At 49.5% G+C, this 22,928-nt stretch overlaps 1 protein-coding gene across 1 annotated transcript in view; it reads right to left on the minus strand.

The window, feature by feature from the left end:
- Positions 1–22,928, minus strand: part of LOC126063114 (leucine-rich repeat-containing protein 37A2-like) — a 309,607-nt gene that overhangs the window by 163,694 nt on the left and 122,985 nt on the right. The window contains exon 7 of the mRNA XM_049861289.1: positions 2,369–2,440. Within this exon, the coding sequence (XP_049717246.1) occupies positions 2,369–2,440 (72 nt within the window). The remainder of the gene's footprint in view (positions 1–2,368; positions 2,441–22,928) is intronic.

The raw sequence follows: 22,928 nt of genomic DNA on the forward strand, positions 1-22,928 counted from the left end.
CTGAACAGATACCTCAGCAAAGAGGTTATACAGCTGGCCGAAGCTCATCATCATATATCATCAAGGAATTGCAAATTAAAACAATCAGATACCACTACGCACGTATTAGAATAGCTAAAATCCAAAACACTGATAACACCAAATGCTGGCCAGCATATGGAGCAACAGGAACTCTCAGTCATTGCTGGTGGGAGTGCAAAATGATATGTCCCCTTTGGAAGACAGCCTGCAGGTTCTGATGAAGCTAAACATGAGCTTATCATACAACCCAGCTAACATGCTGCTGGGTATTTACCCAAATAAATTGAAAAGCTTATGTCTACATAAAAAACTGAACAAGAATGTTTCTAGCAGCTTTATTAATCATTGCTAAAACTTGAAAGCAACCAAGATGTCCTCCAATAGATGAATTAATAAACAAATTGTGGTGCTTCCTTACAATGGGGTATTATTCAGTGATGAAATGAGCTAGCAAGCTATGAAAAGACATGGAGGAAACTTAACTGCACACTGCTAGGTGAAGGAAGCAGCCAGTCTGAAAAAGCTATATGCTGTACGATTTCAACTTTATGATGTTCTAGAAAAGAAAAACTAGAGAGATAATAAAAAGATCCATGGTTCCGAGGTTCAGGGGGAGGGTGAGAGGATGAACAGGTGGACCACAGGGCATTTTTAGGGCAATGAAACTATTCTGTGTGATACTATAATGATGCACAGAGGGCATTAGGCATTTGTGAAAACTACAAGACTGCACAACAGGAAGAGTGAACCTTAATGTAAAATGTGGACTTTAGTTAATAGTGATGCATCAGTAGGGATTCCTCAATTGTAACAAGAGTATCACAGGCATACAAGGTGTTAGTAGGAGAAACAATGAGCAGGGGGTAGCGGCTGTTTGGGAATGCTGTACTTTCTGTGCCATTTTTCTGTAAACCTAAAACTGCTCCAAAAAGAAAAAAGTCTGTTTTAAAAAAAATGAAATTGCACTTTTTCCTAAAAGAAAGCAAATCTCATTTGGCTGATGTGTTTGACAGTGAGGACTAGCTTTGCTGATTAGATTATATGCCATTTTCTACAAGCTGAATGAGTTATACAATTAACATATACTTAGAGCATATGATATGATATAATAATTTTATAAAAATGTTGACAAATCTCCTCGTGTTCTATGGGCCAGAAATGGACTCCACCGATGGACCTTTAAAAAGGGCGCCGTTGTTATTGGTTCCTCCTGGAAGTAAGGACAGCCTCAGCAGAAAGAAGCTGGCATCATACAATTGTATGTGGAAGGTGAGAGGTCTTCATGAGAAGCCAGCTGGAGAAGAAGCACCACCAGGGCAAGGGAGTGACAGCTAGACAACTCCAGTTGTGCTATTTTTGAGAAACCCAGGAAGTAAGGAATCCCTCATGGGAGATGCAACACCCAGAGGGCACCACTACCAGAGGACATCAGCCCCTTCCTCTCCACCACTCTCCTCAACAACTTCTAAGAAGCCAGAGGCAGCCAGCTGAATGGAGGGATGGAGAATGAGAGATATAGGGCAAGGAAACAGAGAAGAAGCCAGCCAGGACCCCTCTTCACATTGTAAGTGTCTAGGTTTAAAGAAAGGCTCAGGCTGGGGGAAGGGAGAAGTTTTCAATTCTTTGAGAGTATAGACTTAGGTGACTGAGACACTGGACTGGAACTAGCACTGTTCTTGGGACTGAAAGTGATCAGAGAAATTTTTTTATCTCAGTGACCGGAAAAGCTATAGGGCTTCCCGACTTCATCCATGGGATTCCATCCACAGGACTGTGAAGTCCTCAGATTGTATTTTTATACATATAAGATAAAGTTTCTTTGTACTCTCAAAAAAACCAAAATGAACCCCTCTCTCAAGAATGCTCCAATAAACATCCTAGCCCTTAAAAAAAAAAAAAAAAGTCTATAAAAAGAAAAAGACGAAAAGAAAACATACACACAATAAACCTATTCTGCTTTATGTCAATATGGCTGTAGGCAAATGCGTGGCATATGATCCAGAAAGATGTACACAGAACTCAGAGAAATGGTCACTCAGGGGTAGGGGGTTAGCGAACAAGGAGGGTTTTCATGATACCTGTTAATTCAGTTTTATACACTGAGAATAGTATCACATATTATTTATCAAATGAAAGATAAATTTAAATTGCATCTTACTTGTTTTAAAGAGAATCCACCAATTTTAATTTTAAAAATCACCACAGAGGTAATCAAAGGAAGTCAGTTTCGGATATGGAGAGAGGAAAATATCTTTTCTCAGAGGTATTGACGTCAAAATTCTGGACCAAGAAGGATCTTATAATGCACTTAGCTTTCTGTATTTGTATTTGGAGAAGATATACTCACAGTTTCTCAGTCCAACGGTATGCCTTCCAAATATTTTCCTCAATATAAGAAATGGAGTTTCCTTGGAAATTTCTGTGAAGAAACACAGTTCATATTTTTGAATATGTAGGAATACGAATGAACAGAATAACTCTAAAGAATCATGGCAACCTTACTGGAAATATTCAGATGCAGAGAACACCAGTTTTCTAACTTCCATGGCTGTCAGCTGCCAAATTGGTTCAATTCAGACAGACTGTGGGGGGCAGTGGCACAAATGATAAGGCCAACTGCTCAGAACCTGAACTTCCTATCTGCCCAATTCTCCTCCTTTATCATTATCAGCAAATATGTACACAGATAATGCGTGCCCGGCAATGCCACAGCTTGGGCGGAGGGCCTGCTGTTGAAACCTCTCCAGATGGTGGAAGGATAAAGGCCATTAGAAACTAGAAGGACCAATGGACTGGAGTGGAAAGATCTCTCAGGCATACTGCTTAACGAAAAACTGCGGATCACTGCTGAGCAAGAAGTACAGTCCTACCTTGTTAGAAAAAACAGGAATATGTATGTAAACACGTATATGTATGTAAACGCAAAGGGAAGAGACTGGAAGGAAGGGCGCATACTCAGTGGTGACAGGGTTATTTTGCAGGTGATAGGGAGGAGGGTGGGAAGGGGAAGGGGAGGGGACTTTCACATTTTATGCCATATTCTTCTGTGACACTTTTTAAAATTATTATACTGTGGAAATGTATCCACGAATGACATGCATTTAAAATCAGTTGTTAAATTCCCGCGGTGCGGTTTCAACCACTAACTCTGTAAATAACTTTGACTCTTTCCTTTAACTCTGTCCTTTTCCCTCAGCAACAGCTTAACTACTCAGTTTATAAAGTCAAATAGGTGATATTTGAAATTAAGTCAAAACAGTTAAGTTGCCTGCCCATCTGCCTGGTGGACATTTCCACTCCACCAGAAACTTCCTGATTGCTTTATGCTCACCAACAAAAGATGGCTGAAACTGAACTCATCTTCCCCAGATTGGCTCTCCTTCCTGACTGGTGGATCTCCATCTGTGTGTTCTACCACCATCAGTTTGCTAATCATGCAGGGCAGAAACTTTGGAGTCGTATTTGAGTTTTTCTCTTTCCTGTACACTGCTTCCCCAACTCTCTAGTCCATCATCAAATCCTGTCCTTTTTTTGAAGTGCTCCCAGGATTCTCCTTCCATTCCTATCACAACTGCTCTCATTCAGCCCATAGACCTTTCTATTTGGTCTCCCTGAATCAAGCTTTCTTCTCCAGGCGGCCCTACATATGGATTCTAAAATAATTTTCCTGTTTTAATCATTTATCCCTCTTGCTTGAAAACTTTCAATGGCTCTCCATATCTCACAGTGTAACTTCCAAACTTCTATAGCTGATAGTCAAGGTTTTTCACAATCTCATCTTGCATTGCTTCCTAACCCAATTCTTTGCAGCCAGGCTGGTCTATTAAGTCCTGACCATTCCTGCATCCACACCTTTCCCTAGGCTGTATTCCCTATTTTTCTCTATTTAGCAAATCCTAGTCACTCTTTGGAGCCCTGGTGGCGCAGTCGTTAAGAGCTTGCATGCTAACCAAAAGGTCAGAGGTTCGAATCCACCAGCCACTCCTTGGAAATCCTATAGGGCAGTTCTACTTTGTCCTACAGGATCTCTACGAGTCGGAATTGACTCAATGGCAGCAGGTTTTGGTTTCGGTCACTCTTTCAGCTAAAGTTTTATCTTGCCCATGCAGCTTTCTCTGTCCTCCACAGGCAGGTGGTTACGGATTCTGGTGAATTATGGCACCTGTGGTCTGCATCTCTTTTAGTACATAGTTATGCACCACTTCCCTTTTCACGTATACTCTTTTTCTCCTATCTATCGTTGTTATCTTCCCAAGCTAATGTCTTAGATTCTGTGGCTCCTACAGTGCCTAGCCCTGGACTGGGCATATAACAGGTGCTATATATGGAAAAGCCAGGGACAAAGATCAAGTCTGGACCTGAAGGAAATAATAATAGGTAACATTCACATATGCTAGGTGCTGATATAAATGCTTAGCATGTGTGAACTTATTGAAATTTCACAATAATCCTATGGGATAGTAATTTTACAGATCAGGAAACTGAGTCACAGAGCTGGGTTCAAACCCAGGCATTTTGGCTCCAGGAGCTCTCTCTTTAACCACTTTGTTGTATCATTACCAAAAGGATGGAAAAAGGAACACAATCCTACAAAGAGGGTGGAGCAAAACTGGGAATAGAGCAGAGGTTGAGGCATGAAATGATGGGGCTAAAGAAGAATTGGTAAGGAAAAATAATAAGGGCAATCACAAGCAAAAGCCTGGGGAAGTGGGCACAATAGTAAGGAGAAGAACGAGGATAACGAAAAGTTGACAAAGAAAAGGTCAAAACCAAAGTCGTTCAACATGGCTTGGGAAGATGAGGGGGCCCAGGAAGGCCTGAAGGAAAAGGCTGTCATGTTAAGCAGAGTGCAGAGGACAAATGAGGAAGGCAATGCTTACAAGACCGTGAAGGTGCCATTGTACTCGTTGGGCTCTGGCACAGGCACTCTGTGGAGCCTCTTCTCTGGGCGGAGGCCAGTACAGGACAGCGTTTCGTCTTGGCAGACACAGAGCTCACATATGCTCATTCCGTTGGTGGCGTTCTGTTCCCACTGCACAGTGAAAGGCATTGGTGCCCTTTTTGGGGTGTAATGTATAACAGCATTCTGTTCCTGTAGCTCATCTAGAGACATTTCTGTCCTTTCTAGGGGGTGATGTGTGATGGCCTTCTGTTCCTGTTGCTCTGTTAGAGCTTTCTGAACCCTTTCAGGGGTGTAATTTGCAGAAGGCACCAATAATTGCTGAGTCGCTGGGGGAAAAACAACCGCCTCAGATGACCCTGGCTGCTGAGTTACTGCAAGCTCTAGGTCCAAAGGTTTAACTGTAACTCGCTTTGGAGGAGATGTGGCCTTCTGCAGGGCTGTAGAATGTGTGACCTCCACAGGGGGTTCTGGGGACACAGTAAGCTCTAGGTCCAAAGGTTTAACTGTAACTCGCTTTGGAGGAGATGTGGCCTTCTGCAGGGCTGTAGAATGTGTGACCTCCACAGTGGGTTCTGGGGATACAGTAAGTTCTAGATCCAAAGGTTTAACCGTAACTCGCTTTGGAGGAGGTGTGGTCTCCTGCAGGGCTGTAGTATGTTGGACTTCTGGAATGGGCTCTGGAGATACAGTAGGCTCCAAATTCAAAGGCTGAACCGTGATTTGCTTTGGAAGAGGTGTGGCCTTCTGCAGGGCTGTAGAATGTTCAGTCTTTGAAGTGAATTCAGGAGTTACTGTAAGTTCCAAGTCCAAAGTTTGATCTGTAACTTCAGTCAGGTTTGGATGCTGAGCCTGAATCTGGTCTGGAGGTGGTAATGTCACCTCAGGATGCTCTGGAGAAGAAGTTGTATTATTCTGCAGGACTGTAGAATATTCAGCCTCCATAGTGGGTTCTGGGGTTATGGTAAGCTCCAGGTCCAGAGGTTTAACTGTGACGTTGGGTAAGTTTGAATGCTGAGCTTGATCCTGACCAGGAGGTGAAACTGTCACCTCATGATGTTCTGGATGTTGAGTTACAACCCCCTTAGGAGGCTCTGGAGGCCGAGTTGGAGTCCCCTGCTTGGTTGGAGTATTGGGTTCTGGTGATATGGAAAGCTCCAAGTCCAAAGTTTGAATGGTGACTTGCTTTGTAGGAGGAACTGTGGTCTTCTGCAGGGTTGTAGAATATTCAACCTCCATCGTGGGTTCTGGAGTTATGGTCAGCTCCAGGTCTACAGGTTTAACTGTGACTTTGGGCAAGTTGGAATGCTGAGCTTGATCCTGTCTTGACGATGGAGTTGTCACTTCATGATTCACTAGAGGTTGAGCCACAACCTCCTTAGGAGGCTCTGGTGGGTGAGTTGGCATCTCCTGTTTAATTGGAGAAGGTTCAACCTCCATATTGGGCTCTGGAGTTATAGTAACTTCCAGGTCCAGTGGTTGAACTGTGACTTCAGTCAGGTGTGCCTTCTGAGCCCGTACCCGGTCCGGATGTAGAAGTGTCACCTCAGGGCACTTTGGAGAAGGAGCTGTAGTCTTCTGCAGGGGTGTAGAATGTTCAACCTGTATAGTGGGTCCTGGTGTTACGATAAGCTCCAGGTCCAAAGGCTGAACTGTACTTTCAGTCAGATTTGGATGCTGAGCCTGAAACTGGTCTGGATGTGGAATGGTCACCTCAGGACAAATTGGAGGAGAAGTCGTAGTCCTCTGTGGGGCTGTAGAATGTTCAACCTCCATAGTGTGTTCTGGAGTTATGGTAAGCTCCAGGTCCAACGGCTGAGCTGTAATCTTGGGTAAGTTTAAATGCTGAGCTTGATATTGACCTGTTGGGGAAACTGTCACTTCATGAAGCACTGGAAGTTGAGCTGCACCCTCCTTAGGAGGCTCCAGAGGTTGAGCTGGGGTCACCTGTTGGGTTGTCGAAGAGTCCTCCACCTTAGGAGTCTCTGAAGAGTGTGCTGGAGCTCCCTGTGGGACTGGAGAATGTTCTACCTCCTTAGGGGGTTCCAAAGGATGAACTGGGGCCTTCTGCTGAGTTGGAGAAGGTTCAGCCTCCTTAGAAGGCTCAGATGTCTGAGGTGGAACCTCCTGCAGGGATGGAGGAGGCTCCACTTCCTTAGGAGGCTCTGGAGCTGAGGCTGGGGCTTCCTGTTGGCTTGGAGAAGGTTCAACCTCTTTAGGGGGTTCTGGAGGTCGGGAAGAGGCTGTATGCTGGATTGAAAATGGTTGGCTATACTCAAAGGGCTCTGGGGGTAGAGCTGGGGCCTCTTCCTGTACTGGAGAAGACCCTACATCCTTAGGTACTTCTGCAGGTGTAGCTGGGACGTCCTGCTGTACTGAAGATGGTTGTACACTTGTAGGAGGTTCTTGAGGTGGAGCAGAAGCCTGCTGCTGGGCTGGAGAAGGTTGGACTTCCTCAGAGGGCTCTGGGGGCTGAGATGGGGCCTCTTGCTGGATTGGAGAAGGTTCTACCTGCACAGGGGGCTCAAGAGATTGAGTTGAGTTCCCCTGCTGGGCTGCAGAAGGTTCGACTTCCTCAGAGGGCTCTGGAGGTTGAGATGAGGCCTCTTGCTGGATTGGAGAAGGTTCTACTTGCATAGGAGGCTCAGGAGACTGAGCTGGAGCCTCCTGCTGGGCTGGAGAAGGTTCAACCTTCTCAGGGGGCTCTGGACTCTGAAATGGGACTCCTTGCTGGTTTGGGGACGTTTCCACCTGTGTAGGAGAATGTGGAGGCTGAGACGGAGTCTCCTGCTGGACCTGAGAAGATTCTACCTCCTTAGTGGGCTCTGGTGTAAGAGCTGGGGCCTCCAGCTGGGATGGAGAAGGCTTAGCCTGTGTAGGAGGCTCGGGAGACTGAGCCAGGGCCTCCTGCTGGGCTGGAGAGGGTTCAAACTCCTTGGGAGGCTCTGGAGTCTTAAATGGGATCTCGTGCTGGTTTGGGGAAATTTCCACCTCTGTAGTAGACTGTAGAGGCTGAGGTGGAGTCTCCTGCTGGACCAGAGAGGATTCTACTTCCTTAGGGGGCTCTGGACTAAGAGCTGGGGCCTCCTGCTGGGATGGAGAAAGTTCTGGTGGCATAGGGGGCTCGGGAGACTGAACTGGGGCTTCCTGCTGGAATGGAGAGGGTTCAACCTCCTTGGGCGGCTCCGGAGTCTGAAACGGGGCCCCCTGCTGGTTTGGGGAAGTTTCCACCTGTGTAGGAGTCTCTGGAGGTGGAGGTGGGGCCACTTGCTGGAACAGAGATGATTGTACTACCTCAGGGGGCTCAGGGGACTGAGCTGGTGCCTCCTGCTGGGGTGAAAAAGGTTCTAACCCCTCAAAGGGCTCTGGAAGCTGAACTGGGGGTTTCTGCTGGACTGAAGATGGTTCAGCCTTTTCAGGGGGCTTTGGAGGCTGGGATGAAGCCTCTACTTGGGTTGAAAAAGGTCCAGTCTCTGTAGGGGGTTGTGAAGATATAGTAAGCTCCAGATTCAGAGGTTTTCCTGTGATATGGGGCAACGTTAGATGCTGAGCTTCACTCTGACCTGTGGGTGAAACTGTTACCTCATGATGCCCTGTATATTGAGTTCCAACCTCTGTAGGGGGCTGTGAAGTCTCAGCTGGGTTTTCCTGTATGTTTGAAGGAGGTTCAAGTTCCTCAGGTTGCTCAGGAGATTGAGTTGGGGCTTCCTGCTGGCCTGAAGGAAGTTGGACCTCTTCAGTGACATCTACAGGCTCTATTGAGTCTTCCTGCTGGACTGGAGAAGGTCCAACCTCCGTAGAAGATTCTGCAGGCTGAGGTGGGGCCTCCTGCAGGGCCGGAGATGGTTCATCCTCCTCAGTGGACTCTGGAGACTGTGATGAGACCTCTTGCTGGTCTGGAGAAGGTACGTCCTCTGTAGGATGCTCCAGAGTTTGAGTGGGGGTCACCAGCTGGCTTGGAGAAGGTTCAACCTCAACAAGGTCCTCTGGAGATTGAGTTGTGGCCTCCTGCTGGTCTGGAGATGGTTGAACCTCTGTAGTGGTTTCTGTAATTATGGGAAGCTCCAGATACAGAGATTTAACTGTGACTTTGGCCAAAGGTGGGTGCTGAGTTTCACCTTGACCTGGAGGTGAAACTGTCACCTCATGATCCCCTGCTGGTTGAGTTACAACCTCTGTAGGGAACTCTGGAGATTGAGCTAGGTCCTCTTGCAGGACCGGAGAAGGTTCAACCTCCTCAGGGGGCTCTGGACGTAGAGATGGGTCTTCCTGCTGGGTAGGAGAAGCCTCATCCTCTTTAACCAGGACTGGGAGCTGTGTTGGGTCATCCAGTCGAATGGGTGAATGTTCAACCTCCTCAAGGAGCTCTGGAGGCTGAGTTAGGTCCTCCTGGTGTGTTGCAGAAGTTTCACCCTTCTTATTAGGCTCTGGGGGCTGTGGCAGGTCCTCCTGCTCAACTGGTAAAGATTGAGAACCGTCAGGAGGATCTTGAAGTTGAACTGGGTACTCCTGCTGAACTGAAGAAAGTTCAATCTCCTTAGGTGGATCTGGAGGCAGAGCTAGGATTTGCTCCTTGGTTGAAAAGGGTCCAACTTCCTCAGGGGACTCTGGAGGCTGAACTGGGGCATCCCGTTGTGTTGGATAATACTCATCCACAGGTTTAACTGATACATTAGGCAAGACTGAATGGTGAGCTTGAGGATGACCTGGAGGCTGAATTGTCACTCCATCATGCAAAGAGGGTAGGGTTAAAACCTCATTTGGGGGCTCTGAAGGCTGAGCTGGGACCTCCAGTTGGACTGGAGAAAGATTAACCTCCTCAGTGGGTTTTGGAGGCTTAGTTGGGTATTCCTCCTGGCTTGAGGAAGGTCTGATCTCCTCAGGAGGTTGAACTGAGGAAGGTTGCACCTTTTCAGGAGTCTCCGGAGGCTGAGCTGGGACCTCTTGCTGGGTTGGACATGACTGAACCTCCTTAGTGGGTTCTGGAGTTAAGGTAAGCTGCAGATCAGCAGGTTTAACTGTAACAGTGGGCAAGATTGAAAGGTAAGGTTGATTCTGACCTGGTGGTGGAACTTCATGATTTGTGGTAGTTTGAGTTATAACCTCAGTAGGAGGCTCTGGAGGTTTAGCTGGGGCCTCCTGCTGGAGTGGAGAAGGTTCCACCTCTTCAGGGAGCTGTGGAGGCTGATGTGTGTCTCCCTGCTGTACTGGAGAAGGTCCAGCTTCCTCAAGGGGCTTTGTAGCCTGAGCAGGAGCTGCCTCCTGGGTTGAAGAAGGTTTAATTTCTTCGGAGGGTCTTGAAGGCACAGCTGGAAACTGCTGCTGGGTTAGAAAAGGTGCAATACCTTCAGAGGGCTTTGGAGGTTGTGCCTGGGCTTCATGATGTATTGGAGGTTTAACCACCTGGGGAGGTTTTGGAGGCTGTGCTGGGGCTTCCTCCTGGACTGGAGAAGGTTTAACCCCCTCAGGGGTCTCTGGAGGCTGAGCTGGAGCCTCCTGTTGGGCTGGAGAAGGTTTAACCTCCTGGGGAGACTTTGGTGGCTGTGCTGGTACCTCCTGTTGGCCTGGAGAAGGTTCATCCTCCTCAGGGAGCTCTGGAAGGGAAGCTGGAGCCTCCTGTTGGGTTGGAGGTTTAGCCTCTTGGTGAGGTTTTGGGGGCTGTGCTGGGGCTTCCTGCTGCACTGGAGAAGGTTCACCCTCCTCGGGGAGCTCTGGAGGCGGAGCTGGGGCCTCCTGTTCTGTTGGAGGTTGAATTTCTTCGAGGGGCTTTGGAGGCTCAGCTGGAAATTCCTGCTGGTTTGGAGAAGGTTCAATACTCTCAGAGGGCTTTTGAGGCTGTGCTAGGACTTCCTGCTGCACTGGAGAAGGTTCAGCCTGCTCAGGGAGCTCTGGAGGTGGAACTGGGGCCTCTTGCTCAGTTGGAGGTTCGACCTCTTGGGGACGATTTGGAGGCTGACCTGGAGCCTCCTGCTGGAGTGGAGGAGGTTCAACTTCCTCAGAGTGTTTCGGAGGCTGTACTGGGGCTTCCTCCTGGACTGGAGAAAGCTCTACTTCCTCTGAGGGCTTTGGAGGTTGAGCTGGAGCCTCCTGATGGCCTGGAGAAGGCTCAACCTCGTGGGGAGGCTTTGGAAGGTGAGTTGGAGCTTCCTGCTGAACTGGGTAAGGTTCAACCTCCTCAGAGGGCTTTGGAGGCTGTGCTGCAGCTTCCTGCTGGGCTGGAGGAGGTTCGACTCCCTCAGGGGGCTTTGGAGGCTGAGCAGGAGCCTCCTGATGGCCTGGAGAAGGTTCAGCCTCATGGGAAAGCTTTGGAGGGTGAGCTGGAGCCTCCTGCTGAACTGGAGGGGGTTCAGCTTCCTCGGAGGGCTTCAGAGGCTGTACTGGGGCTTCCTCCTGGACTGGAGAAAGTTCAACTTCTTCAGAGGGCTTTGGAGGCTGAGCTGGAGCCTCCTGATGGCCTGGAGAAGGTTCGACCTCATGGGGAGGCTTTGGAAGGTGAGCTGGAGCTTGCTGATGAACTGGAGGAGGTTCGATCTCCTCAGAGGGCTTTGGAGGCTGAGCTGGAGCCTCCGGCTGAACTGGACAAGGTTCCACTTCCTCAGAGGGCTTTGGAGGCTGAGCTGGGGCTTCCTGCTCGGTTAGAGGAGGTTCGACTCCCTCAGAGGGCTTTGGAGGCTGAGCAGGAGCCTCCTGATGGTCTGGAGAAGGTTCAACCTCATGGGGAGGCTTTGGAGGGTGAGCTGGAGCCTCCTGCTGAACTGGAGGGGGTTCAACTTCCTCAGAGGGCTTCAGAGGCTGTACTGAGGCTTCCTCCTGGACTGGAGGAGCTTCAACTTCCTCAGAGGGCTTTGGAGGCTGTGATAGGGCTTCCTCCTGGACTGAAGAAAGTTCAACTTCCTCAGAGGGCCTTGGAGGCTGAGCTGGAGCCTCCTGATGGCCTGGAGAAGGCTCAGCCTCATGGGGAGGCTTTGGAAGGTGAGCTGGAGCTTCCTGCTGAACTGGAGGAGGTTCAATCTCCTCAGAGGGCTTTGGAGGCTGAGCTGGAGCCTCCTGATGGCCTGTAGAAGGTTCAACCTCATGGGAAGGCTTTGGAGGGTGAGCTGGAGCCTCCTGCTGAACTGGACAAAGTTCAACTTCCTCAGAGGGCTTTAGAGGCTGAGCTGCAGCTTCCTGCTTGCTTGGTGGAGGTTCCACTCCCTCAGAGGGCTTTGGAGGCTGAGCTGGAGCCTCCTGCTGAACTGGGTCAGGTTCAACCTCCTCAGAGGGTTTTGCAGGCTGAGCTGTGACTTCCTGCTGGGTTGGAGGAGGTTCAAGTCCCTCAGAGGGCTTTGGAGGCTGAGCAGGAGCCTCCTGATGGCCTGGAGAAGGTTCAACCTCATGAGGAGGCTTTGGAAGGTGAACTTCAGCTTCCTGCTGAACTGGAAGAGGTTCAACCTCCTCAGAGGGCTTTGGAGGCTGAGCTGTGCCTTCCTGCTGGGTTGGAGGAGGTTGAACTCCTTCAGAGGGCTTTGGAGGCTGAGCTGGAGCCTCCTGATGGCCTGAGGAAGGTTCAACCTCATGGGAAGGCTTTGCAGGGTGAGGTGGAGCCTCCTGCTGGACTGGAGGGGGTTCAACTTCCTCAGAGGGCCTTGGAGGCCATGCTGGGACTTCCTCCTGGCCTGGAGAAAGTTCAACTTCCTCAGAGGGCTTTGGAGGCTGAGTTGGAGCCTCCTGATGGCTTGGAGAAGGTTCAACCTCATGGGGAGGCTTTGGAAGGTGAGCTGGAGCTTCCTGCTGGACTGGAGGAGCTTCAACCTCCTCAGAGGGCTTTGGAAGCTGAGCTGGAGCCTCCTGCTGAACTGGGTAAGGTTCAACCTCCTCAGAGGGCTTTGGAGGCTGAGCCGCGCCTTCCTGCTGGGTTGGAGGAGGTTCGACTCCCTCAGAGGGCTTTGGAGGCTGAGCAGGAGCCTCCTGATGGCCTGGAGAAAGTTCAACCTCATGGGAAGGCCTTGGAGGATGAGCTGGAGCCTCCTGCTGGACTGGAGGGGGTTCAACTTCCTCAGAGGGTTTCAGAGGCTGTGATGGGGCTTCCTCCTGGACTGGAGAAAGTTCTACTTGCTCAGAGGGCTTTGGAGGCTGAGGGGCAGGGTTCTGATGGCCTGGAGAAGGTTCAATGTCATGGGGAGGCTTTGGAAGGTGAGCTGGAGCTTGCTGCTGAACTGGAGGAGGTTCAACCTCCTCAGAGGGCTTTGGAGGCTGAGCTGGAGCTTCCTGCTGAACTGGGTAAGGTTCAACCTCCTCAGAGGGCTTTGGAGGCTGTGCTGCAGCTTCCTGCTGGGCTGGAGGAGGTTCGACTCCCTCAGGGGGCTTTGGAGGCTGAGCAGGAGCCTCCTGATGGCCTGGAGAAGGTTCAGCCTCATGGGAAAGCTTTGGAGGGTGAGCTGGAGCCTCCTGCTGAACTGGAGGGGGTTCAGCTTCCTCGGAGGGCTTCAGAGGCTGTACTGGGGCTTCCTCCTGGACTGGAGAAAGTTCAACTTCTTCAGAGGGCTTTGGAGGCTGAGCTGGAGCCTCCTGATGGCCTGGAGAAGGTTCGACCTCATGGGGAGGCTTTGGAAGGTGAGCTGGAGCTTGCTGATGAACTGGAGGAGGTTCGATCTCCTCAGAGGGCTTTGGAGGCTGAGCTGGAGCCTCCGGCTGAACTGGACAAGGTTCCACTTCCTCAGAGGGCTTTGGAGGCTGAGCTGGGGCTTCCTGCTCGGTTAGAGGAGGTTCGACTCCCTCAGAGGGCTTTGGAGGCTGAGCAGGAGCCTCCTGATGGCCTGGAGAAGGTTCAACCTCATGGGGAGGCTTTGGAGGCTGAGCTGCAGCTTCCTGCTGGGTTGGAGGAGGTTTGACTGCCTCAGAGGGCTTTGGAGGCTGAGCTGGAGCCTCCTGCTGGAGTGGAGGAGGTTCAACTTCCGCAGAGGGCTTCAGAGGCTCTGCTGGGGCTTCCTCCTGGACTGGAGAAAGTTCCACTTGCTCAGAGGGCTTTGGAGGCTGAGGGGCAGCGTTCTGATGGCCTGGAGAAGGTTCAATGTCATGGGGAGGCTTTGGAAGGTGTGCTGGAGCTTCCTGCTGAACTGGGTAAGGTTCATCCTCCTCAGAGGGCTTTGGAGGCTGAGCTGGAGCCTCCTGCTGAACTGGGTAAGGTTCAACCTCCTCAGAGGGATTTGGAGGCTGTGCTGCAGCTTCCTGCTGGGTTGGAGGAGGTTTGACTCCCTCAGAGGGCTTTGGAGGCTGAGCTGGAGCCTCCTGCTGGACTGGAGGAGGTTGAACTTCCTCAGAGGGCTGTGGAGGCTGAGCTGCAGCTTCCTGCTGGGTTGGAGGAGGTTCAACTCCCTCAGAGGGCTTTGGAGGCTGAGCAGGAGCCTCCTGATGGCCTGGAGAAGGTTCAACCTCATGGGAAGGCTTTGCAGGGTGAGCTGGAGACTCCTGCTGGAGTGGAGGGGGTTCAACTTCCTCAGAGGGCCTTGGAGGCCGTGCTGAGGCTTCCTCCTGGACTGGAGAAAGTTCAACTTCCTCAGAGGGCTTTGGAGGCTGAGCTGGAGCCTCATGATGGCCTGGAGAAGGCTCCACCTCATGGGGAGGCTTTGGAAGGTGAACTGCAGTTTCCTGCTGAACTGGAGGAGGTTCAACCATCTCAGAGGGCTTTGGAGGCTGAGCAGGAGCCTCCTGAAGGCCTGGAGAAGGTTCAACCTCATGGGAAGGCTTCGCAGGGTGAGCTGGAGCCTCTTGCTGGACTGGAGGGGGTTCAACTTCCTCAGAGGGCTTTGGAGGCTGTGATGGGGCTTCCTCCTGGACTGGAGAAAGTTCCACTTCCTCAGAGGGCCTTGGAGGCTGAGCTGCAGCCTCCTGATGGCCTGGATAAGGTTCAGCCTCCTGGGGAGGCTTTGGAAGGTGAGCTGGAGCTTCCTGCTGGACTGGAGGAGCTTCAACCTCCTCAGAGGGCTTTGGAAGCTGAGCTGGAGCCTCCTGCTGGACTGGAGGAGCTTCAACCTCCTCAGAGGGCTTGGGAAGCTGAGCTGGAGCCTCCTGCTGGACTGGAGGAGCTTCAAACTCCTCAGAGGGCTTTGGAGGCTGAGCTGCGACTTCCTGCTGGTTTGGAGGAGGTTTGACTCCTTCGGAGGGCTTTGGAGGCTGAGCAGGAGCCTCCTGATGGCCTGGAGAAGGTTCAACCTCATGGGAAGGCTTTGCAGGGTGAGCTGGAGCCTCCTGCTGGGCTGGAGGAGCTTCAACCTCCTCAGAGGGCTTTGGAAGCTGAGCTGGAGCCTCCTGCTGGACTGGAGGAGCTTCAACCTCCTCAGAGGGCTTTGGAGGCTGTGCTGGGATTTCCTGCTGGGCTGGAGGAGGTTGGACTCCCTCAGAGGGCTTTGGAGGCTGAGCTGGAGCTTCCTGCTGCACTGGAGAAGCCTCAAACTCCTCAGGTTGCTCTGGTGGGAGACCTGGGGTCTCCTCATGTATTGAAGGTTTAACCTCCTGGGGAGGCTTCAGAGACTGGGCTATGGCTTCCTGCTGCATTGGAGAAGGCTCAACCTCGTGAGATGGCTCTGGAGGCAGAGCTGGGGACTCCTGCTGGACTGGAGAAGTTCCACCTTCCTCTAGAGGCTTTGGAGGTAGTGCTGGGGCTTCCTGCTGGACTGGGGAAGGTTCAACTTCCTCGGGGGTCTCTGGAGTCTGAGCTGGGGTCTGCTGCTGGGTTGGAGAAGGTTTAACCTCCTGTGGAAGCATTGGAGACTGTGCTGGGACTTCCTGCTGGACTGAAGAAGAGGCAACCTCCTCTGGGCTCTGTGGAGGCAGAGCTGGGGCCTCCTCCTGGGTGGGAGAAGCTTCAACTTCTTCAGTAGCATTTGGAGGCTGCACTGGGGCATCCTGCTGACCTGGAGAAGGTTCGACCTGCTCAGAGGGCTTTGGAGGCTGAACTGGGGCTTCTCCCTGGACTGGGGAAGGTTTACCTTCCTCTAGAGGCTTTGGAGGGTGAGCTGGGGCTTCCTGCAGGCCTGGAGAAGGCTCAATTTCAAACTCCTCAGGTAGCTCTGGAGGTGGAGCTGGAGCCTCCTGCTGTGCTGGAGAAGCTTCGACCTCCTGGGATGGCGTTGGAGGCTGAGCTGGGGCCTCCTGCTGGCTTGAAGAAGGTTTAACCTCCTGGGGAGGCTTTGGAGGCTGTGCTGGGGCCTCCTGCTGAGTTGGACATGATTGAACCTCCTTCATACGCTCTGGGGTTAAGGTAAGCTCCATATCCACTGGTTGAACTGTGATATTGGGCAAGGTTGAATTATGAGTTTGATTCTGACCTGGAGGTCGAAGACTCACCCCATGAGGCACTGAAGTCTGAGGTATAACCGTATTAGGTGGCGTTAGAGGCTGAGTCTGGGCCTCCTGCTGGGCTAGAGAAGGTTCATTCTCCTCAGGTGCCTCTGGAGTGTGAACTGGGGTCTCCTGCTCTGTAGGAAAACGCTCTTCTACCTTAGGGGCCTCTGGAAGCCGTGTTGGGGCCCCTTGCTGGACTGGCGATTCCGGTGGGAAATCAGGGGAGGGCAAAGACCGGGGTTCGGTCAGCCCTGGGGGGTCAGAGTTCAGCCGGACTAGGTTCCGGGCCCACCTTGGAACAGGTGGCGCCTGGACCAGCAGCCACAGTAGTTGCAGCATGAGGAGGACCCGTGGGTCCCAGAAGCGCAACCGGGACATGACACGCGGAGGGTACGGGGCGCCGCGCCCTTAGCCGGAGCCGAACCGTTATGACCGACTGAGACGCACGCGCACGGTTACCCACCGCGCGCCCCACCCTTTATTTATGATGACACCTTTGTTTACGCACCACCTTTATTGAGGTGCGTCAGAGACCAGTCCCAAGCCACTATGGCGAGCCCTTTTCCTAGAATCACCGCGGCCCAGGCTTCCCTTCTCCTGCAGAGCTGGCAGGATTTCACGTCCCCTCCCTCACCCTTCCCCTCAAAGCAGGGGAGGGTTAGGGCTCTTTCTGTCCCCCCTCCCTGCCCTCAGCTTCCAGCCTCAGGGACAGAGAGCTTCACCAGCCTCTCTGCACTGTCAAAAGTGCTAGTCAGTTTCTGGCAGCCAGACCTCTTCTTCCTCCAAACTGAAATCGAGACATTCTTCCACTCTGTGGCGGAACTGCTTTCAAGAAAAGCACCTGACCTGCAAAATGAACGCTATTTAGTGCGGCCAGGAAGGGAGGGAACACACATTAAAGTTATTTTACTCTAAAAGGCTGCTATTTCCTCAACCCTCCGTATCCTCTTTGTTCCATATTTGGTTATTAACTCACCACTCTATCAGGTAGAGGGTACCACTAGCCAGTGAGGATGCCAAACTTTCTGTAGGAAGGCCTTAGGGAGTGGGCAATTTGGTCTGAGAGTGAGGGACTGAATCCGAGTGCATAGCACTTTACATTGGCATGGAAAAACTTGCCCATCCCACCTTGACTCAACAAGGCCATTAATACAGAAAAAGTAACAACCCCACTTTTCAGAGGTCCACCTTTGCCTACAAGGGAGGAGAAGGATGTTAAAGTCAGCATGTTAAAGGCTTCTCTTGAAATACTGTAACCAACACCCATTTGTTTCCTTTATAGCTCTCCTTATAATCTTTTATTTTCTTGTTTATTTGCTAGCACTACCCCTAGCATGTAAACTCCGAGAGAGGGAGGCTTTATGGTGTTATTCCCAGTGCCTAGCATATGGCTTGGCACATAGTCATGGTTTTAAAATTGAACCGACTTCAAGATTGGTCTCATAAGGGGGGATCTTTTGTTTTATTCAGGCTTCTGAAATCTTTAGCACCGGCGTTGAATCCCTTCCTCTTATATTTAACAGGAAGCTAGACTTTTTTCCTTCCAAATTTGTTGTTGAGAGTACACACTGCAAAGGATAAACTAATCCAACACTTTCTACATGTACCATTTAGTGACACTGATTATATTCTTCAAGTTGTGCAACCATTCTCACCCTCCTTTTCTGAGTTGTTCCTCCCTTATTAACTTTACCTCACTGCACCCTAAGGTTCCTATCTAATCTTTCAACTTGCTGTTGTCAACTTGATTCCATATAGGTAGTTCTTATACAAGCATAATGGTCAAGGCAGGCCCTTTTTTACTATTTATGCTGAACTACTCTTCGGTTTTAGGAGACTCAGGGGACATTTTTTGTTCAACATTTAAAGATTATCTCAGGGCAATAGTTTCAGGGTTCATCCAGCCTCCATGGCTCCAGAAAGTCTAGAGTCCCTGAGAATTTGAAATGCTGTTCTGCATCTTCCCCCTTTGGATCAGGATTCTTCTGCAGAATCTTTGATCAAACTCTTCAGTAATGGTAGCCAGGCATCATCCAGTCCTTCTGGTGTCCCAGCAAAGGAGGCAGAAAATGGAGGCAATTAGCCACAGATTTCATATCCTCCTCCTATTCCTGACTCTCCTTCTTCCTCTGTTGCTCCAGGTGAGTGGAGACCAATTGTTGTGCCTTGGATGGCTGCTTGCAAGAGTTTAAGACCCCGGGCAGTATGCAGTGAACTAGGAGGAACAACAGAGCACTAAATATGCTATTAGGCCAATTAACTAGGATGTCCCATGAAAACATGACCCTAAACCTCCAAACCAAGAAACCAAATTCCCTGAGGTTTTTGGCTGTACAGAAGCAGCCTCAGCAGCTCCTCTTTCTTCTTCTTCTTGTTTTTGTCATTGTTGTAAATACATCCATAACACAACTTCTGCCAGTTCAACTCTTTACAGGTGTACAACTTACTGACGTTAATTATAGTAATCGGGTGTGTAACCCTACCCTGAATCAATGTGATTTAGGAAGGTAGACTTCTTAAAGCCCAGTCTTGGATAAACCTGAAGTTCCCTTCACTGGGTTCTCTTTAAATCAATTAAAATAATTATTTTACTGGGAAAAACCTTCAAATACTTTTTCAGAAGGGAATGGCCTCCTCTTTCTCTACCTTCTTCTCTTCAAATCAAAACACTTTGCAGCTTTGGGGTGAACTAAATAATCAAACACCTAGCCCCCAAATTAAGTTCCCATTGATCCATGTCAATGAAACACATCTTCCGGCTCCTAACTTTAATTCTTTTTATCACTATTTTTAAAGAAAACATCTTACAGGTAGTAAAGTTGTTTTAGAAACTACCTTGGCAGCTTAATGCCTAAGCTGGGGCATTCATATCACAGATCTGCAAAAGGGTTCTTCAGCCAGCTTCCCAGGCGCTCACTCGATCCGAAGTCAGCGCTGCAGCTCTCACTTTCCTCCTCGGGGGGCCAATCTACGGACTGGAATCATACATCCTCAGAGCTGGGGGTCCTTCCGGAGTGGGAGAGGGACCCGAAATGCCCCCCCAGCAAGCCAGGCCAGAAGACCCCCAGACGGAGAGGAAGCTTTTTCCTTTCCTTACCCTGGTTAACTCCCCTCATGGCCACCAGGGACCCTCAGAGCATTCGCTTTCCTTGACGCATGGAGCCCCTCGTATGTTGTAGACAGCCATGCTATTCTCCCCCACCCTTTCCTACCCTGGCTACCCCTACCCACCTCCCAGTTCTGGCCTCTTCTTCCTCCCAGTTCTGGCCTCTTCTTCGCGTATCTTCTTCAGCCCCACTGTACACACTCCACTAAGTCAACATTCCTCAGTATGTGGCTCCCAGTTCTGAGTTTGGGATTCCAGCTGGGGCCAGAGCACTGCTACCAACCGCCCCAGCATCACCTCCCTAGATCTGAATTCCTACCTCTATTAATACAGTCAAATTCTGTACCCACTGTTGGCTCATAGGGAATTAGAGGTCAAAAAGACCCCAGTTGTTTTTTTTGATAAATAGCAGTCAGAGTGGGCCTACTCTGTTTCTACTTATGCAACTGATATTTTAAAGCTAAAAGATGGTGGACACAAGTTCAGGTTTTGTTTTCTAGTTTCAGCTGTCATTCTGGCCTGAGGCTGTTTCTAGGGGTATTTGCTTTCTTCCTGCCTCACTTGAAATGGCAAATTCCTCTGTTATCATCTAATGGTTGGAAGAAAAAAAGGTGCACAAGTTCCAGAGCCAAGACTCAGGAATCTTATTCCAGTAACAGATGGAACCTTTGTCTTTGAAGCAAATTACACAAAGAAGAGATTAACTCTTTAACTCAGTAAGCAACGAAAGTTTTCTGATTTTAACAGTGAGAAACCTAATTCTTCGTTTTATATGCTAGTTAACATTAAAGCTCTTCAAAATCTCATAAATTAAACTGTTAAACTTTAGTCAGACAGATAAAACTTTTGAAAGGGAAAAGATAACTTATTTCTTCCCCTTTTACACTTTTGGAACTCTTACTTTTACTTTAAGACGAAATTCTTATTCTTATTATTTTCTACACCAGCTGCACTGGTCTCTTTCCAAAGGGGTGCGGGGCTTTCTCCTCTCCTGTGGCCTTGGTCTCCTACCTTTTTTTTTTTTTTGTTTTCTTGTGGGGTGGCCTTTAGCCTGCAAGACAGCAGTTAGGAAGGCTGCCTGACAATTGGGTCTGTAAATCTTTTTCCTTATCTCAGAGTATGCTTGGCAGGCCAGTCTCAGTAGCTGAGAGATAATTAACACTATACTTCCTCCTTTTTCTGAAGCTTTCTTTTTCTTTAATTGATCATAAAAAAAGAATTGTCAGTGATTAAGAATGCACCCTAGGGTGAATCTCCTGGTATGGGCTCTTGATTTTTCATTGTATCTAATTAACTATTCCCAGGGACCCAGCTTTTTATTTTTATGGGTAGTTGATACCCCTAGCTTTTTCTTTTAGTCCATAGGAATTTATTTCTCTCTCGTCTTGCAGCCAAAAATTTTGTCAGCTCTGGGAGAGAAACTCTTTTTTTTTTTTTCAGCTCAAACAATAAGTTCTCAGGAGTCTCTGTAAGTATGTTTTAATTTAACCTGAACTTTTTTCACCAATTAATTTCTATACATTACATATAAATGACACATAAGACACAGACAGAGGTGATGGAGATAATCTTGCAGTCTCAACATTTCAGAGAGCCCAGGTCTCGTAAAGTTCACACATCAGACAAACAGAGACTGCTTGGACCAGACAAGCCACAAAGGGAGAGGGGAAATGAGGATGGTTTTAGTGAGGTCCAACACATTACTAGGAATATCTGAATCTCCACTGCCATCCTCCAGATGCCTCTTATCCCCAATACCAGATGGGGGTGCTTCAATCTCTCAGCCTAAACAGATAGAGATGTCTACATCCACTCCCCAGAACCAGGGTGCACGAACCAGAGCCAGACAACATCTAGATAGACAAAATTGACAGCCGTTTTTACACCTGCCCAAAGTCTAGAGTCACCAAGGGTCCCTCTTTGCGATCACAAATGCAATAATGGGCCTGAACTAGTAGAAATGCACTAAGTGGCAAAACGCCAGGAGTATCACCCACCAGCTGGCACTTAATCAAAAGGAAAATAAAATGGAGAGGAAACTGAGAGAAAGAAGAGAGTCAATTATCAGTTCTGCAGAGTATATCAAGTCTAACAGATCTTGGGGTGATTCCCCCCTCACTGCAGACTACACCAGGTCTAACGGATCTTGGGGTGGCTCCCTCACCTCAGAAGCCAAGTCTGCATCGAGGGGAATCACTCCACTCTTGAGACTCCCTGGATTGTGCAGGTCAGGGCAGGCAGCTTTTCAACTCAATCTGGGAAGTGTATCTATTAAGTGTGCCTGCTTTACCAGGTTTACCAGATCTGGGGGCCAAGCCCCTCACCATAAACGTGGCGTCAGGACTCTCAGGCTCAGGAAAAACAGTCAGGTGGAGACAGAAGAGAAATATCCTTTGTTCTTATGGAAATTCAGATGAGAGGAGCAGGCATGGAGATCTAATCACCAGAGGGAGGGACACAGGACAGGTGGTGTCCTGGCAGTTGCTTGTCTGTCTGTCATGGTTTAGGAGGTCTCCTTATCTGCCCCCACACCCGGGTCTGAGGAAAAAAATCAGTCCTGCTGTGATTGCCAAATTCTGTTACAGGGCAAGGCTTCCCAGCTCGAGACTAAGCCCTGCCGAGGTTCTTACCTTCTTCCGACCAAGAATGCCCACGAGAGGCTCAGAGGTTCCACAGCAACAAAGCTTTATTAGTGATAGAAAGAAAGTAAAAGGCTCCCGAGGGAGAGAGGGAGAGGGGTTTCCACCTATGCTAGCCTCCAGGCTCACTGGATAAAGGATTTCTTAGGGCTTATAAATGCATTAGAAAGGCATTAACTTTATTCATTAGATGGGTGGAGATTTCTAGGGGAAGGGGAGAAACCAACAAAACCAAACCCAGTGCCGTCAGTTGATTCCGACTCATAGCGACCCTATTGGCCATAGTAGAACTGCCCCATAGAGTTTCCAAGGACTGCCTGGCAGATTTGAACTGCCAACCCTTTAGTTAGCAGCTGTAGCACTTAACCACTGGGCAACCAGGGTTTCCGGGGAAGGGGAGGGATTATGGAAATCACATGCGGGCGCAGTTAGAATTCAAGATGGACTTCCTCGCAAAGGTTGCTGGAACTAAGATGGAGTCTGTCACAAAGGCTGACGGGATGTCAAACAGGACTTATTCTGGGATGTTGGGCATGCGTGATGCCTTTGGATCTTGGTTTCAGTCCTGGCGAGAGGTCCCTGTTTATGTTTGTGTCATGTGAAACGTCATTCACAGGCCTCGTTGATCTTTACTGAACACAGTCTGCACCTGGTGAGGCCTTGAAAAACAACTCAGAAGGATTATCCCTAATTTATCGCTGGTCAAGCACACAGAGCCTTGAAATGCTGCCCCTTATCTTGTCTAAACACCTAGTTTGTTAATCACAAGTAGTTTTCTGGCGCCAGCAGCAAAAGTTATATGGTGGTCTGTACTTAGGTTTTGGTTCAGAAAACCGTTTAATTACAACTGGTCAAACACACAGGGCTTTGAAATGTAGCCCTTATTTAATTCAGCCAGCCCGATTTCTTCTCTGTCTTACATACACCCACCCTGTGCTAT

Source organism: Elephas maximus, chromosome 19, assembly GCF_024166365.1.
Source record: "Elephas maximus indicus isolate mEleMax1 chromosome 19, mEleMax1 primary haplotype, whole genome shotgun sequence".
Lineage (NCBI taxonomy): Eukaryota > Metazoa > Chordata > Mammalia > Proboscidea > Elephantidae > Elephas > Elephas maximus.